This window comes from Stylophora pistillata, chromosome 1, assembly GCF_964205215.1.
Source record: "Stylophora pistillata chromosome 1, jaStyPist1.2, whole genome shotgun sequence".
NCBI lineage: Eukaryota > Metazoa > Cnidaria > Anthozoa > Scleractinia > Pocilloporidae > Stylophora > Stylophora pistillata.
In genome coordinates, this window is record NC_142519.1 from 40,365,956 (window position 1) to 40,384,757 (window position 18,802).

At 38.4% G+C, this 18,802-nt stretch overlaps 2 protein-coding genes across 2 annotated transcripts in view; both read left to right on the plus strand.

Annotated features, from left to right (window-relative positions):
* The window catches only part of LOC148742508 (uncharacterized), a 59,367-nt gene that overhangs the window by 25,862 nt on the left and 14,703 nt on the right, over positions 1-18,802 (plus strand). The gene's annotated exons all lie outside the window — the stretch shown is intronic.
* Positions 1,235-18,691, plus strand: LOC148742510 (uncharacterized). Its single transcript, XM_088757045.1, has 5 exons — positions 1,235-1,469; positions 2,492-2,827; positions 9,843-10,094; positions 15,703-15,829; positions 17,618-18,691. Exons 1-5 carry the CDS (start codon positions 1,445-1,447, stop codon positions 17,691-17,693), a joined length of 816 nt encoding a protein of 271 aa, XP_088613171.1. The 5' UTR covers positions 1,235-1,444; the 3' UTR covers positions 17,694-18,691.

Sequence of the window (18,802 nt, forward strand, 5' to 3'; positions counted from 1 at the left end):
AGGTAATCCAGCTTATAAATAACAAATAGTGCTTAGGTGTTTATTTTCTTTAATACAGATTCAGATATGTTACCCATATAACAATTTTCAGCAAATGCACTTAACTTTAGACACTGAATCTTACAATCGATTTACTGTTTACGAAGTTGAAGGTATGTCACTTTCGATGTACAGAGTAGGAGGAAGTATCGGCGTGCGTTAAAACTTCCTTTCCAAAATAAAAGTAGGGCATTTGGAAAGCTAATTATAAAAGCTGAAGACACGTCTGAGAACTCGTAAAAGAAAGGTAATATGACTAGAAAGGCTAGAGGCTGACTTCTTTTTGTGGTGGATATTCCCCTATCTCTGAAAAATTACTCTCACGCCATTTTTTTGCCATAACTAGCTAGTGTGAGCACTGTTTTTCTCTTCTTTTTTTTTCCCAGTTTAGCTTGATTAAACACGCTGAAAAACTCCTCTTCAGGAGCTATGTGAGATAAATATATGTCGAGCCTCTATGTTGGTAGCTTACGTATAACCCCACCGGCTTGAAACATCTGTTAGGGTTTTATTGATGTCTACAGGAATAAAATATTTGTTCTGTCATTAAAAGCGACTGTGGCATAAAAACACTTTAGCAGAGAAAGGAAACAATCCTCATTCAGGTAATCTTGTACTTTTATTTTGTTATAACTCTGTTATTGAAAATGAGTCAAGTAGAGTTTTTGCTGTACAGCCGGAGAAAAATAGGAGGAAAAAAACTAGGGTAGAAGAACGAAACGTTGTGCGTCGTTTTCTGAGCAATTGACCTCCATGTAAAACTGTGACGACAACGAGTTCGCAATTTTACTGTTTAAATTATTACTCAGCCTCCAAAGGAACTTGATTACAAATAAAAGCTACATAGAATACTTCTATGAGATGGGTGTGACTGAACATTTTCTTCTATCACCGTGAGCGTCAAAACAATGGTAAAATAGTAGTCCATGAAAATGTGCCGGATGTTGCTGAAAGTCTAATTACAAACAATGTTTAGAAACAGTATTAAAAATTCAGAAAGCGAACAATTTTTATTGCAGGAGTATCAACCAACCTACACAGGGCTAGTGTCATTTTGAACATGTGATGAAAGCAGCTGAAACACTCCTGTAAGGTAGAAATTCTTTCTCTTATTCATTCAAACGTCTGTCGAAGGGTGTTTGGGTGCTTCGATGGGCAAAATGGCGTAAACATTATCAGCATACTATAGCCATAGTGGCCAAAGGAACGCTTTGTCGTTAAGGCATAAATGTCCTGGTTCAATTACGAGACGAAGAAAGTAAGATTCAAGCCGAGGTGACACTGAACCGCAACATATACAACGTATAGATGTACTGAGGTGCCGAGGAGAGTCATGCAGATTAGATAGCTTTCAATTTTGATACTCATTTGTTTTCTTTTTCCAAGAAAGCTGTCCATCAACAGCATGTGGACTTTCACTTTTGTTTTGGGTAAGTCGGTTGCGCTTGTTGGTAGAAGACACGTGTAGTTTTAACGAGCGAGTATGAGGCGAATGATTGTAGTTTGGGTATCAGAACAAGCGTAAGTGTGATTTGCCGAGGGTAAGCTTGGATTAATTCTATCGGTAGGATAACAACTATTAAGCGATGTTTGAGGTGAGTATTTTGTTGGCATATTCACGTAAACTTATGGGCAGAACCAAGGGAAATCATTAGCATTATCTATAAGGAGAACAGCTGAGGGAAAAAATCTGTGAGATTCATCGGCTCTAATTGTATATGTTGACTATTTCTGTTTTTTTGTTTAGTTTTGTTTGTTTGTTTTTTCTTCTTCTTTTTTTATACAGGCTCGATGCCTTTTTAGCAGTTCCTTCTTTTAATTAATACGAATAAAGTAATGATATTGTATTTTATAATTTTGAGGAGTTTATATTCTTCATAAATCAGCCATTAGTGATAAATGTTAGGCCAAGTATACCAGCTACATTTAGGAAAAATACACATGATACAAAGGGCCGAAGATTTCTCGGCCACTAAGAGTAATTCCGCGCAAATTTTAACCACAATTTAAATAAGCATTGCAGGCTGGCAGTACAACTGTTTTGAAGACGGAAGTTATTCAAACCTTACCAGCGGTATTTAAGACAGTTCCAAACTAGAATATCGTATTTGTGTGAATATCATTTTTGAAATCCATGCTTACCTCATAGATCATCAGTGACATCGTTTGAATCAAATGGCGCAGCATGAGTCGATTGTTAATTAATGACGTCGGAGTTTGACTTGCTCAGACACTGGTTTGTGAAAAATAAATTCCTCTCATATTACAGGAGCACAAGAAAAGTACTGGGAAAATTTCTTCATGAAGCTAATCTGAAAGTTTATGAATAGTTTACATTATCTTTTACGTACACGATAACAGAGACTTGAGAACGAGATAAACAACCATTGGCCAACTTATTGTACAAAGTGTATTCACTTATTACTCTATGAAATTATTTTCTTTATAATAGCTGCGATAATCACAGAAGTTTACTCCAGGCAATATACGATGCGAGACTTTGATACAACTCAGGTCCTTCAAGTGGAGAAGGGACAATATGTGGAAATAAGCTTTGGCATCTACAAGCTCTTGTTGTCTGGAGCGCCTTGTGCTGATGAAGAGTATCTTGAGGTCCGTGATGGCTATAATCAGTCTGCCAATCTACTGGGTGTATTTTGTGGAATAAGCACTCCTCCTTTTACCCTGCGATCCAATGGACATAACATGTGGTTAAGATTTTCACCTCAGCATGGATACCGGTTTAAATCTCCGTCAGAGTATAAGGGAAAAGCAAAGAATGAAACAGGTAAGATTCTTCAGGCTTATTTTTTCATTTTCTTATTGGTATAATTCCTGCCAGTGAGAATAGTTCATAATTTGTGTATTTGTTGATACATATCCTGTATATATGTTGTTGCTATTACATGTTTATTACATCCATTGTGAAATCACTGGTGGTCCCTGTAATCTGATTGGTTCTGATTGGCGAAATATTCACAAATTGCACCATTTTTTGCTCTAAATCGCATCATTTTACGCTTGACTGAGTTTGTGACACATGACGTCAAAGTCTTTCTGTTTGCATACAAAATAAGATGTAAAAGCGTTTCTGGTTCCGCTTTTTATTCAAAAACCGGCTCAGTACTGCATCAGTAGAATATTTGAATAGACCAAGTCCTGTATTTAGGCGATTTCAAAATCGATGTAATAAAGTGGTAATTGAACCTCGTGTCGTGCAATTTTGATCTGAAATCATTCTTGTGATTTCAAATCACACGTATGACCTCAGCCCAAATTGCACTCCACTCAGTTCAATTACCATTGCCAATCATTTTTTTTCTGTGTTGTGGATTTTCTATAGGGGACTTAATTTCGCATGATTAAACTCTGCTAGGATTTTTTATGCGCATGTCTTCAACTCCGCAAATTTGAAAAATTTACCGTAATTATTCGCCTATAAGCCGAGCGATTTTTCCAACAAATTAAACTGAGAACAGGTAAATTCTCGCCAAGGTAGGGGGTTCGGCTTATAGCCGAGTATTTTCGCCAAAAAATATTTACGGGTGCTTAACAAGATTCGAAATTCAATGTTTATTCGACTATAAGCCGAGCGATTATCAACAAACACAAATTTCTCGAATCGCATAGGAGTTTCATCCATATTGAACAGCCTGGAGAGCGAATGGCCATACCGCTGCCGAAGTGCGATCACGAACCGATAGAACTGGATGATCTTTTCTTCCAGATCTTGTGGGAGCCGCTGTGCCAGGGTTGTCTTAGTGCGAAGGCTGATAGAATGGCGCTTTTTCCATCTCTGGTACCAACCCAGTGGGGCTTTGAAGTCTGGATCACTGCTCAACTCCTTCGCTTTTAGCCGTAGAATTAATCTGCTCACAGCAATTCCTGTAAAAGATAAAGGAGATCAATTGTTTGACTTGTTTTAACAACATGAAAAACTGGCCAATCAGAAGCGGTCATTCCAGGGGCGGATCCAGGATTTCAAAAAGGGGGGTGGATGGCAGACCCGCCATCATGGAAATTACCCACAAGACCCTGGGAACGAGGTTGCCATCAAACCTGAGCATCGACTGAGCACATGGGTTGGTAAGCGCGAACGTTTCCCTACAAATTTCGCAATAATGAGCCAATCAGAATCTTACTTCGCCTCACTAGGCGTTGTCAAATGGCTTCCTTGCGAACTTTTGCGCGAAAAGTGGCGGCAGACGACGAAACGTGGCGTAACAACAACCAGACATGAGCGAGAGCTAATTTTTCTTTCTTTCTTTATTTTCTATTTCAAATAAAGTGACATTTCGAATTTATTTTTACTGAAAAATGGGGGGGGGGTGGATATCCACCCTATCCACCCCCCCCTGTATCCGCCCCTGCATTCCCACGGTTTGTGTAGACATTGCAACACGATCTGACAGATATCAGCTGATCGAAGCTTTTCATTGTTTTAAAGAAGCGAAAGACTTACCTTGACTCCCCTGCTCTGAAAACCAGTCCAGTAGTGTTTGATCCAATTCAGGATACTTTGGCGAAAAGCAGCCCATCGTCTTTCGCTTTGCTGACATTTTAAGCTGACCATTAAACAGGTTCGCTTGATCTTTTCGCCAGCGACGCACCATCGACTCACTGATTCCGCAATCTCTAGCGATCTCGGAGTTGTTTTCGACGGCCTCTGCTTCAGCAACGACTTTTAGTTTGAACGCTAAGTTGTATGAAGAACGACGAACTTTCGGCATGATGATCGATTACGATAACTTTGAAAGAGAGCTATTGTTTGAGACAGGATTCTGAACTCAGGTGAATGTTTTGTTATGTCACGCATGGTTCTATTTATTTACACATTAAATTCAACTTATCTGTGATTTGTTGTTACTTTCAATTAAACGACCAATAACAACTGAGTAAATAACCTACTTTTTGGTTGCATGTTTCCCGAGAGGGAAGCTCCTTTTGTTTTCGGTTTATGTTAATTCATCTCAGTTAACGACAAGCGTGGAGTACTTTGCAATTATTAGGTCTCGGCTTATAGCTGAATGTTTTGTGTTAATTTTTTATTTCAATGCAACAGCTGCTGACATGAAGAAGTTTAGGGTCTCGGCTTATAGCCGAGATCGGCTTATAGGCGAGTAAATACGGTAATCTGGCTTTTAGATAAAAAAGAGTGTTTGGGCGCCTATTTTCGTAAGTGCAGATTATGATGTTACCCTAGCAACAATTTTCCGTAGATGTACTTAACTTTAGACACCGAGTCTTACACCCGATTCTCGGTTTAGAAAGATGAACCGCCTCCCGGTTAGCTCAATTGGTTAGAGCGCTGGACTGTTGCGCGGGAGGTCGAGGTCGATGGTTCAAGCCCCAGCCGGACCAACATTCAAGGTCTTAAAATAACTGAGGAGAATGCGCTACCTTTGTATAATATCAAGAAATGGATAGACATTCTAGTCTTCTCGGATAAGGACGAATAAACCGTAGGTCCTGTCTCCTGCATCTATTAATTAGTTAATTTTGTTAGGCAGGAGACGTTAAAGAACCCACTCACAAGATTACTGTGATGTGGTCTGGCCTGTTTACTGGGAATGGGGGGGGGGGCATCTTCAAATAAGTTTCCTTCGATTGTTTGTAAACTGCCGGTACAGTCCGGTCAAAGTCCGTCGAAAGGTGTTGTGATGCGCATTTGATCATATCCACATGTTAATTTGCGCAATATAAATATTAAATTATTATTATTATTACTATTATTATTATTATCATTATTATTATTATCATTGAGCAAAGCGGACACGCTTTGAACATGTCCTCGGTTTTAACGTCATATTGTGCTTGGATTGAATTCTTCTTTGAATTAATCAATGGGGGGCTCTCCTTTATATTGTTCGAGGCTATGTTTTGTTCACGGTTTTTGTTCGTTTTACTCGCTGGTGTGGTCTATACGTTCTGCGGCAAGGATTTTGTCTTGTTGGGCCGCCATGCGTGGCGCTTTAAACATAGAATTACTCAAGCAGAGCGTCCTTCTGCTGGAATGGATGAAGATGCGAATGAGTCAGTCGCTGCAGATCCTTCCCCTCGTATTTGTCTCGTGAGGTGCTGCTGTGGTAGACTTTGCAAGGGTAACAGAGGATTGAAGATGCATCAAAGGAGTTGTAGAGTTCTTTTGGATTTAAATTATCAACAGTCGTGCTGACCTCGATAATGCCACACTTACCAATCAAGAATCTGACGATGTAGGTGTTCCTTCCATGGCCTCTAGTGTGCTTTCCCCTGAACCTCAAGATCATTGCTTTCTTAATATTAAAAAGGAGTAAATCTACCTAAATCTGAGGAACAATGGTTCATGGCAAACGAATATTTTAAATCCAAATTGTCTCTGAATCCTCCAATCACTGTTCAGAATCTCAACTCAAGTGTTGAACTTCTGAACGACACTGTTTATGACTACTTTTCTGATAATTTTGGTCAAGTTGCACAAACGCCTAATGGAAACCTGATAATGAAAAAGGAAGGAAAATCTAAAAATGATCTTAAGAAATCCTTTAAAATCTTGAAGCGAACGCCGACATCACAGAAATGAAATACGTATCTCACTTATTGCGTGACAAACTGCGAGCCAAGACGTCGGGTCAACTCAACACTGACGTGATGAATCATGATCACTCCATCTCCAAAAATTTCTGGGTATCTGTCAAAAGGATATTCTTCAACAAAAAAGACGAAATGTTCCCTTCGTTTTTCATGAACGAGTGCTATGATTACTTTACAAGAACTCTGTCGTCAGTAAATCCGACTAAAGTTTTCAACCTTCCAAGCTGGATACCTACTTTATCAGAACCTGTAATTCCGTTTAACCTTGAGCCTCCCACATATCAACAGATCTCAAATGTGATAAGAAAAATGAAGGCGTCTGGTTCTCCTTGTCCCCTAGATCAACTGTCAATAATTTAAACAACAAACATATGAAATACATATATATGAACTGCGGTTATGAAACGTATATGTGCACGATCCTTCGCAGTAAAGCACTATTTAAGCAATAGTGAAAATCAGACCTGAAAAAATTCAGGCCTGTAAGGGATTCGAACCACTTACCTCTGCGATACTAGTGCAGCGCTCTACCAATTGAGCTAACAAGCCAACTAGCTTGTTGGCTCAATTGGTAGAGCGCTGCACTAGTATCGCAGAGGTCAGTGGTTCGAATCCCGTAGAGGCCTGAATTTTTTTCAGGTCTGGTTTTCACTATTGCTTAAATAGTGCTTTACTGCGAAGGATCGTGCACATATACGTTTCATAACCGCAGTTCATATATATGTATTTCATATGTTAGTTGTTTGATTTATAATCTACGGGTTTATGTCGAATTAATTTGATGGCCTGCTCCCAGTTGGCTTGTTAGCTCAATTGGTAGAGCGCTGCACTAGTATCGCAGAGGTCAGTGGTTCGAATCCCGTACAGGCCTGAATTTTTTTTAGGTCTGATTTTCACTATTGCTTAAATAGTGCTTTACTACGAAGGATCGTGCACATATATGTCAATAATTTGTTTGAAACGATGTCCTTTTCTTCGCACTTACTTATCTGAAATCATACGCACAGCTTGGTCTACTGGCTCCGTCCCAAGCGAATGGAAGGGAGCCTGCACAATCCTTATCCATAAAAAGGAAGACACCAATGACCCTGCTGACTTTCGCCCTATTACTTTACAATCTGTGCCTTTAAAGGTTTTGACCTCGTGTCTTCGTAATGCCATTTTCAACTTCCTCGCCGCTAACAACTACATTGAACAGGAAATTCAAAAAGGTCTTTCTGGAACTTTTGAGCATACTGCTCAAATGGCTGATATCATTAACAAAGCTCGTGCCAAACAGCGTTTACTCGCCATTACTCTTTTGGATCTTAAAAGCGCTTTTGGTGAAGTTCATCACAACTTGATCCAAACTGCTCTTGATTACCACCACATTCCCGATCATATTAAAGCACTGGTGAAGTCTTTACAAGGACTTTACAACCTCTATTCTTAAAAATGAATTTCGCACTGCGTTTATATCTGTCGGTCGTGGTGTACTCCAAGGTGATTGCCTTAGCCCACTTCTCTTTAACTTGTGTTTTAACACGTTTCTACAGCATATTAAATCTGAAAAATACCGCCACTTTGGCTTTTCCCTCGAGTTTTTAAATCCCATTCACTAGTTTCAGTTCGCCGACGATGCCGCTGTCATAAGCGGTCAAGAATCAGAAAATCAACACCTAATTAATCGCCTCATATTATGGTGTAATTGGTGGAGCATGACGATCAGAGTTGACAAATGTTCTACTTTGGAATACGGAGACTGTGCGCTAAATCTGTCCAATATTTACCCAAGCTGTTGATCAATGGAGTTCTAATTCCCTGTGTGGAAATGGGTTTATCATTTCGTTGCTTAGGTCGCTTCTTTGACTTCAACATGTCTAATAACCAACAAAAATCTCAATTGTCCTCTCTTGTACAAATCTTGATGAATGACATCGATATAAAGCCACTGCATCCTAAACACAAACTTCTTCTGTACAGCCGCGATGTCCTATCGAGGTTGTCATAGCATTTCACCATAGCAAATATATCCAAAACCTGGATAACGCAACATCTCGACTCTGTAGTGAATGGCTACATCCGAAAATGGCTTGATATTCCGATATCTGGAACACTGAGCAATGTTTTCCTAAAAAGCAATTAATTTGGTCTTAATATTTTTCCTCCCTCTATCAAATTTACTAAGTGCCAGTCAGTTCTCCTAAATTCATTAAAAGAGTCCCCAAATGATTCCTTGAGAGTTCTCTGGAGATCGTCAAGCTGTCACACTAACATTCAACATGATGTGTAAGAATCCACTAAGGAAGTTCTTAAGGATTTCCGTTCTAATCAAGAGGATAAACTGCAACACCACCTAACATCTCAAGGTTTCTTCTTCTCAAATGTTATCAAGTATTCATTGTGTCATCTGTTAATTCTATCTGGTCAGTGGCCCAGTCTCATCTACCGAAGAGCATTTACAACTTTACCATCCGCTACATCAACAATTCTCTCCCTACACGTAAGAATTTGGTAAGATGGGAATTATCACAAAAGTCCTGATTGTTCCTTTTGCCTTAATCCTGAGTCACTCCTTCATGTTCAAGAATGCCTTGATCGCTTTACCTGGAGACACGACTCAATCCTTAACTTCATTGCCAAGTCCCTTCAACCTGTAATGTTAGCTCCTCAATCTATGCAGATGTTACTGGTTTTCTCAATCCCTCAATAAGAACTGGTGAAAATTATCGCCCAGATCTTCTTTTCCTAACCCAGTCCAAGTGCCTAAATGTTCTAGAATAAGCGGTTGGTTTCGAATCTAACTTGTACAACAATGCAGTACGTAAAAAAGAAAAATATCGGAACTTGATTAACGAAATGAGTAGAACTTTCAGATGTGTAAAGTTTGTAAATATCTCCATGAGCTCTCTTGGCGTTTTCTCAGATGAATGCTCTACGTTCTTAAACATGAAGAATGACATAGGCATTGACAAAAAGCAGCAGCTTTACGTAATCAAGAACATGATAGATGTAGCTATTAGAGCAACATATTACGTCTTTTGTTGTAGAAATAGGAATTGGGACAACCCAGATTTGATGCAATTTTGATTTTTGTGTGTGTGTTGAATAAGCCAATCTCAACCAGCATTTGTAAATTGCCTATACGTAGTGAGATTTACAATTGTACATTTCAAAACACAAATAAAGTTTCCATTATATTTTTCGATGTACAAATCTCGACGTCTTATTGGGTTTGTGTTTGTGTTTAGTTCCCACAAACCTAATGGAAGTCGCAAAGACTCAGTTTGCCCTGCTCAACCATTCTTCATCTTTGTGGTGCCCGGCGGAAGGTGGACCGGCTCCTCGTATTGTCTGGAGAAGGAATGGTGCTGTTGTGCAGAACAGCACTAGTGTGCGACTCCGAATCAACGTCACTGAAGAAGAAAGAAATACAAAATACAGCTGTGAGGTGGACGACCATGGTCAGTTGAAGAGGATTAACATCAGTCTTGTTGTCGAGAGTAAGTTTCAAGTTATACATTTTACTTTAAGAAGAGCTGAGCTGTTGTTTATGCTTAGGGTAACCTTACGATTTGTCTTTAATTTTGTTTTAGAGTGAAATTGTCTACAATTTTTATGTAAGGGTAATCTCACAAATAATATTTATCAAGTAAATCAATTTCAATTGCAGCGTAGTTTCATATCTCGAACAAAAAAATTACTCGCTACGTTATTTTTATTGATTTTGCGTTCAATTAGTGTGCAGGTTAATGGTTGCTTAGAGCGGCGTTTATTCGTATCATTAACGAAAAGAGAACTACATGTAAAAGAAGACTTTGTCCAAAAAAGGCTAGGCTTTTAAATTATTTCAGTGTAAAAAATTACTTCTCTGTTCGAAATGGTAATTAGCTTTTTTCATTTCTATTTCACTCTTATTTTCGATTAACGAATTTGGAAGTGAAAGTGAATGGTTTTTTGCAAACATGTTCCATGCGAGAACAAATAGTAAGCCCATGTTTCTCACCAAAACGAGACGGTGAATGACATTTTGAAATATGTTTCTGTTTTGTCCTGTGTCTTTCTTTGTTTGAGTGTTACTCCTACGGGCCGTAGCCAGACTTCAGAAAAAGACAAGGCAAGTTTCGGGTCTGACATGCCCCCCCAGAAAATGTTGAGATCTGGAGGCTCAGAAATACCCTTTTAACCATTTTCTGCGGCATTTTTCTTCAGAAAAGTCAATCTTGGGCAAGTGTAGAAGTTCACTTTCTTATTGCTGAGCGATGCTGGTACCCAAAAAAAGGCCAAAATCAAGACGAGCCAATTGCCTCGTATTGCCTCATGCTAGCTAGGGCCCTGCTCTTGAGAAAACAAATTGATAAATAAAGTTAGTAAAATCTGCGGTGTTTCACTGCATGGGTAATTATTTTGTTGCACAAGCTACGTAAAATAAACAAGACTCTTTCATTCTCTACAGGCTTTTCTTAATCAAGCTTAACTAGGTATCATTAGAGTTTTTTCGACAATGAAACTGACAGGCAAATGAAAAACAACGCCATGAATCCAGCTTTTAAATTCTCAAAGCCCTTAAAGCTAAGAATAGTTTATGCTCCATAGTAATCGATTTCAGCTATAAAATTCTGTGCGTTTAGAGCGAACCTCTCGAAAGTAATCTCCGCCTTTTAAGAAAATCTGTCCGTTGGAAAGAAACAGAGATAGAAAGTATCAAAACATTCATTATTGACACTTGGTTTATTTGTCGATTAAAAAAAATTTTCCCTCCCAACCTCCACATCAGCGGTCTTGTGCGATTGTCTTTTTATTTTGTGGCATTTCGTTTTTTACGTGGAGTGGTTTAATTTGTTGTTATCTCTACATGCACGACAATTTTCAACCTCCTGTTAGTTTCAATGGTGTTGTATGGGTGGCATTAAATATCGGAGTTCATGGAATCGACTTCGATTGACTTTACTTGATTTCTTTGACTTTAATGAATGAGCACGATATAAACTTGCATAGATCTTCATCAGCTCGCCTTCCGTTCAAGGTCTCAAACTTCCTCATGGGCGAAAGAGCGCTCTTACCGTAACGCTGTTAACATGGGCCTCCTTGCAATTGACGGCCACAACACTCTCTAATAGCAAGGCCTCGACGGATACCAACCGTCTTGTATTCACTCTTCTGCTTTTTTGTAAACGAACTGAATTTGCTTGTCGAAGTTGATAACTAGCAAGGAATTCATTCTTCTCCCCTGATTCTAAGCGAATTATTTAACGAATGCATTCTGGTGCAGTGTTTTTTTTTCCGACATTTGTGAAAGAAGTCTTAAGAAGACGGAGTTGTAGCAGCCGTTTGCATCTATCATAGCAGCTGTTAGAGTGGCCTAGAGTTTGAAATTGCACTGGAAGTCAGATATGCAGTCTTGTTACCAGTTTGAGGGGAAACGATCTCGGTCAATCGTGCCTTGACCTCTCTCGCTCCTCATTGGAAAGAATCCTACTAGGTCTAAAATAATGTGATCACTCACAACTTTCCTATTCTTGGCTTTGCTATGATTTCTGTTCATAATCAACTGACCGTTTACATGAGTTGAAGACGAATCTGAAAATAAATTAAAGGTTATTAATTATCGATCTTTAGCGATTGACTGCGCTGAGAAACTTATCCAACTAAAGGTTAATTGATAATGGTGAAGCTATTCTCTTTATCTTTCGTGAAAAAGTAGGGTGAAAATAATACTGCCTGCAATTGGCAAAAACCTTCTGAATCTGAATTTAATCTTTTTCGCTGTAGTGCCAACTAGGACTGTGCTGATAAAATTATTGAATATCTGAGTCCAGGTATTTGCAAAATTGTTCCGAATTGCTAACTAAAAAGCTTGCCAAAGTCTCAAACCGACGTATATGAAGGTTTCTTCTGAAGTCAAATAGAGTCGAATCCCGTTAATATTCTTATCATATAAGGGGCAAAATTACTGAATTGTGATTGATCAAGACAGAGGGCATTTTATCTTAATTTTTGTAATTGCCGCGGGCAAAATCACTTGCAAATGATTGGCTGAAAATCGCTTAGCAACGGCTGCCAAGGTAAAGAAATTTCTGTTTTTTTTTAAAAAATGGCGTCCCGTTTTGCGCGAGATCAGTAAGAAAACATTTTGCCCCTTACATCATAAACAAGTAATCACATGGTTCCTCGTAAAATTAAGGATTAATATCACTTGTGTTCTCGGAAGTTGCAGAAATTGCCCTCGTCGCTGCGCGACTCGGGTAATTTCAGCAACTTCCGAAAACAGGCGTGATATTAATCCTTAATTTTACTCAGCCCCATGCGATTACCCATACGTATGTCACTCGTAGCAGGCGCGCGGTGTTTAAGTCATGATCAAATAACCGCATAAGAAAATAATTAGTGCGTGTTTTTCACAGACCGTCTTACTGTGAGTGAGTGAGTACTTTATTAATGTGTCAAGAGATTTAGCTACCAAGCTAATTGGGGACACAGAAAAAAAAAATTTTTTTTTTCCTATCTACAGTAATTTTAAATGATATTCATATAAATATATACAATATAATAAAATATAAAATGGAAAATAAACAGACAATCATACAGAGCAAAATGTATCAATCATATGCATGTAAAATTTAGTTAATAAGAAGCTATTATGTAATACAGGCATTGCATTTGCATGACATATCTAAAAGGTTCGTAATATTAATTCTCCTGATGGCTTTCTTGAAGGCTTGAAGACTATTTCTTGGAATATCTCGACTTATTTTCCCCCATAAATAGGGGCCTAGATATTTAACACTATGTTTCCCATACTTCACCGTCCTGAATCTACGAATGGGGATTTCTCCACATCTTAGATTATAGTGTTTTACTTGCTTATAGAAAATTTCACAAATGGGCTCAGGTGCCAAGGAGTTTTGGACCTTAGACATTAGTATCAAAATGTCTTGAAGACGCCTATCTTCTAAACTAGGTAGACGCCCCTTTTCCAATTATTCTCCATATTCAGTTTTCCTGTCGTTGAATACTGCGCATAACGCCCTTTCTTGAATCTTTTCTAGTTTTCTTTTCTCCGATGCTTTACAAAAATGCCACACAGTATGGCAATATGTGAGGTCAGGTAATATGGCCGATTTGAACAGCTGATCTGAAGCTTAGCTTCTATAGTGATCAGGCGCCTAAGATGAACAAGAGCATTTACTTTTCTGCTAGCCTTCTTACAAATAGCACTAATATGTGGACTAAATTCAAGCTTATTATCGATAGTAACCCCTAATAGTTTAAGCGCGGGTACAGATGCAATGTTTTCTCCATCAATGTCAACACTTATTGATTGTTCATCCTCGTTCTTCTTTCCTATCGACATGGTATTTTATTTCTCATGATTTCCCATTAAAAAGTTGTCTGTGTACCACCTAGAAATAGCTTGTCTCCTCCCTCATCTTGATTTAATGATTGCTCTACCTTCTGTATCGAATTTCCTGTTACAAAGAGCTGGTGGTCTTCAGCATACATACACAGGTTCAAATTACTAGGCGAACTGTTGATTAACAAAGTTAAGTGGAAAATATTCCACTTATGTGGAAAATATTCCACATAAGTGGCCCAAATGATGATCCTTGTGGACAACCTCTTGTAGTATCCCTCCAACAGCTCATCACTGAATCTAATTTGACCCTATTTTGTCGGTCAGTAAAGTATGACCTTATAAGGCAAAGCGCTTCCTCTGAGAAGTCATAAGCTTTGAATTTGTTTACCATGAGTGCCGGGTGAAGAGAATCGAAGGCTTTGCTCATGTCAGTTGATAGTATTCCTACATACTGTTTGGAGTCAGCAGCCATTTTCCATTTCTCAGTCAAGCTCAGCAGTGTTGTTCTGCTTATGTATGCACATCATAAGCAATTATTAAGAATAGGATCGAAGAAGGCATTAACTTGTGTGCTCAGTATTTGTTCATACACCTTATCCACCGTACTGAGTAGTGTTATCGGTCGATAGTTCTTTTCACAAGACCGATTCCCCTTTTTGAAGACCGGTTTCCACAGGCCTTTTTACCTTGCTACGGGCCATTTACCCGACCGTATGCTCTCATTACTCAGACGAAACAGGCGGTTTGAAATCCCAGGCTGGAAGACCGAACGTTTTAAGAACACTTCTTTTTAATGAAATCGTTATTGATAATGATATTGCATAATGTGTATTGATAATTATATTGCATAATCACATGTGGTCGTTGGCCGTATTAACGGGTGACCACATTTACGAGGGTTCATTATTCGAAAATGTATGGCTGTCTCTCCGAGCCGAAAGAAACGGTCGTATTGACGAGGTGACAAAACCAATGTTTCGCTCTGACGAAGGGCTAACGCTCGAAACGTCAGCTTTTTAACTCTTTTACGGTGGCCAATTTACATTTTGAAGTTAGTCAGATGTTACCAAATTACCTTGTTACCCCATCGACGCAGCACCACAGTTTCTTTAGAAGTTTACCCCCTTTATTCAATGTCCATAGAGGCCACGGAGGGACGTTTTCCGGTCAGGGTGGCCATGTTAATGTCGCGACGTACATGTTGTATAAGGAAATTAAACGGAATGGTTATCTTTGCTCTATTAAACACTATGAACAGCAAAATTTACCTCGTGTTGCCTTTATTTTTTTTATCTTTGGACAAATTAAACGGAAAATAAATATATCTTATTAGACGTTTTGTTGTGTAGTATCGCTGAGTATTTTTACGACTTGTGCTGTATTCGAGCTCGTAGGGTGAGTCAAAATACAAACAGAGAGTTAAATACAAACAAAAGAGTTATTATTTTAGATAATTTTCAATCATGGCGAATAAAAATCATGTGAGTGATTAAAAAGGACTGTGTTAAAAAAGGCAGAACATCATTTTAAAAAATCTGATTAGAAATTTGCCTGTCATTTCAATGGGTGACATCAGATTTTAGTCTCTGATGATGCTAAGGAATATCGCTGAACGGATGGTTTACTTTCTAACGTATCATCATCGATTTGATTTAACAGCTTTCGGTTGATAAAATCTTTAAATAAAAGTGAACGATTAAAAACAAATATGATTCAAATAACAAGTTTAATTGAAGTCTGTTTTTGTTTGTCAGCTGAGTGCCCTCAACCGTGCCAATGCAAAGTTCTTGAAGGTAACATGAAGGGCTTAGTATCAGCCAATTGTGAAGGAAAACAGCTAAAGTCAATTCCAAAGAAAATTCCGCGAGCTACAGGAAAACTGTAAGTACTTTGTATGCATGACATAAATTCGGTATCTGCTTGACTGAATTAAGAGGTGACACTGCAGAAAGTATGAGGAGTTTGCATTTATCTCACGTGAAAACAACAAAAAACATTAACAATTACAACCCAGAAAAATATCTTGAATTTGGTAAATTTGGTAAGGTGTGATTGTGTCAGGAGCTGAGGAGAAGATTAATAGCTGGGTTCAGACGCATAGTTTTGGTGTTTTGGCATTGTTTGTGATCTAAACTAAGCAGCCAAAAGTGAACAGGTCTAATGGATATAAACGAGCTCCAAGCACAGATAATCTTCAAGTGATATGAAATATCTTGGTACTAAGCGAGTTTTAAGAAGATATCTATTTCGGACTATCAGTGTGAGAGTACTTAATCTTTTGACTGAAACAGACTCAACGTAGTACATAAAAACTGACAGGCGACAAACACTGAATAATTTGGTCCATCAGGACTATGTTCATAAGGCCCTCTTCAGGCGCTTTCAGACTTTAAGGTGAGAAAAATTTAATTCCTCAAGTGAAGCAGTTTGGAAATTTACACGTCTAGATGAGCAAAAGAAAACGATATTAGGATCAGCTGGAGATTTCGACTTCAGTGAATTTCTTAAACTCATTGTTTCATACCGTAATCAAGGAGAATTAACCCGCGTCGGATCACTACAGTACAAAAATACTCGAACTGAGGACGGAAAATAGTCGATCTTAGATCAGCGAAGTACAAAGTTCTTTGCATGAGATGCTCATCAACATATTGGATTATAAAGGCTTTAACAGCTGCAACGCTTCCCGTGAGCTTGCCTTTAGGAGAATGACCGGCAACCAGAATCTAGCTTCTATGCTCCTCGTGATCATATCAAATTTTTACTCACTATCGCATTGAGAAGAAGTAGAGTTTTCCGGCAAGGCCGTAATCTTGTCAAAATCAATATCGATTAAGTTTTCAGGTGGTATTCATGATTAAATCATTGGCAAATGCTAACGAGATAAATCGATGACTAAATTTACTTGAATTAGGAATTAGAAATGTATTTGTGGCTCAGTCAGTTTGCGTTGGTTCGATTTTGTTTCTTCGTTTGTTTGTTTGTTTTTGTTTTGTTTTGTCTTTTTAACTCTCTTTGCAACCGTCGCTCAGTATTAAGTGAATCCTCGCGGGTGGGTGTGGATGCCCCCATCACACCCTCCCCAAATCCTACCCTTGCATGTCTAAACTGACCCTGAAGATCAAGTGAAACGCTTCTTCATATTTGACCAAGCTCAAGCCAATGAGCTTTGGAGCTGATTTCTATGTTCACGGGAAATAATCCACTTAAAGCTAATGCACAAAGTGAGGCAGAATTTTTTTCTAAGGGCAGCACTGAAATATCCATCAGTAGATAAACACTTGCTTCTGATCCTAGTTGTGTAGGGAAACTTAGTATTACATGTGTTTCAAATTTTTTAATTAAGAGAACCAAAAATATCTCGGGTGTTTCGCTTTGCATCATGATCATTACATATTTCATATTTCATTCTTTTCGCTGTTTCAAGTAAACAGAAATAGCATTGGTCAAGGCTCTGGTATTTTCGAAGAATAATTTTTACTTAGAGAATTAATCATTTCAAGTGCACACGTCACCTTGAGAAAACCTCATAGCAAGTTCATTTCTACATGAAGTTCCGAGTCAAATCAATAAGCAGCATACAGAAAAGTCCTTAATCTCTTTGTAAGCTGTGAAATTCAGGTTCACAGTCGAGTAAATAAGGTAACTGATTTGTTAATTTGTTTCTAGGGACATGTCCAATAACAAGTTGCTGAACTTGTCAGTAGGGGCCTTTAGTGACAACACGAAGCTGGAACATCTGTAAGGACGACGTTTCTTTAGCATAAGAACGTTTAGTGATGATTTTTTTTGACCTCGTACCCATGTAGAGAAGCCGAATTTGAACCACATGAGACTGAGTTGAAATCCAAACTTCCTGTCAAGAAAATGTTGAAAAACGATATTTTTTAAAAAGGGCAACCTCCCTTATGTAGCTCAGTCAAATCACTTTAAATATTTCTTTGGGGTCTCCGGTATCAGCCTTATCTTGGAAGACCTCACTGTACCATTGCAACAAGATATAACGACCCTTTTCGAGTGGTAATCAACAACCTCGTCCTACCCCAACCACGCCGTTTTTGTCTTCCAATCTCTTGAGCACGTAAATGCCCAAGGATCCTATACCAAGGCAAAATTTATCATGATTACACAGAAACATTATCGCCTGAAGCAGATCCTTAACCAGAGCGTTTTAAATCATTAGATTGAAATGTCTCAGAGGATAGCAAACAGTAAGAACTATAAGAAATCAGAGAGGCAGCGCCAAAAAAGACGTTAAAAAACAGATTTACTCATATTCGACTTTAACACTGGTCAACTTGCGTTTCGGATATATGGCCAGCGAGGTTAAAAGGAATCTAACAAAGGGTAATCTAAAAATTTCTCCTCAATTTCTTTAAATTCTAGCGTTTAAATTTTCGTGAGGCAATGAATCTGATTAGAGTATTTGCCCTCTTTAAGATTTGTACCCCAACTCTAGAACGACATTAAGCTTTCCATTTGTTTATAGTATTTTGAGAAGTATCGTGTGCTTTCAAGATGTAGGAAAACATACCTAACATAGGCAACAGAGTTCACGCTTCGTTGTGATGACCTATTGGTTTCAGGGACTTGTCCAACAACCAGTTACAATATTTACCACCAGGCGTGTTTGCTGACATTGAGGTTTCATCCTGGGAAGATTTGACGCTGTAAGTAAAAAAAGTAAAAGAAAAAACGTGAGATCAATTAATTGACCAGAGGACACCTGAGGACATGTTTAAATCCAACAAAAATATTAAGAAATAAAAGTTAATGGAGAAAAACAATATTGCTTCGACTTGCAACCTCTCTTGCGCCGCAAAGCTCATTTATTCTAAAAGAAAAAGCTGAGGT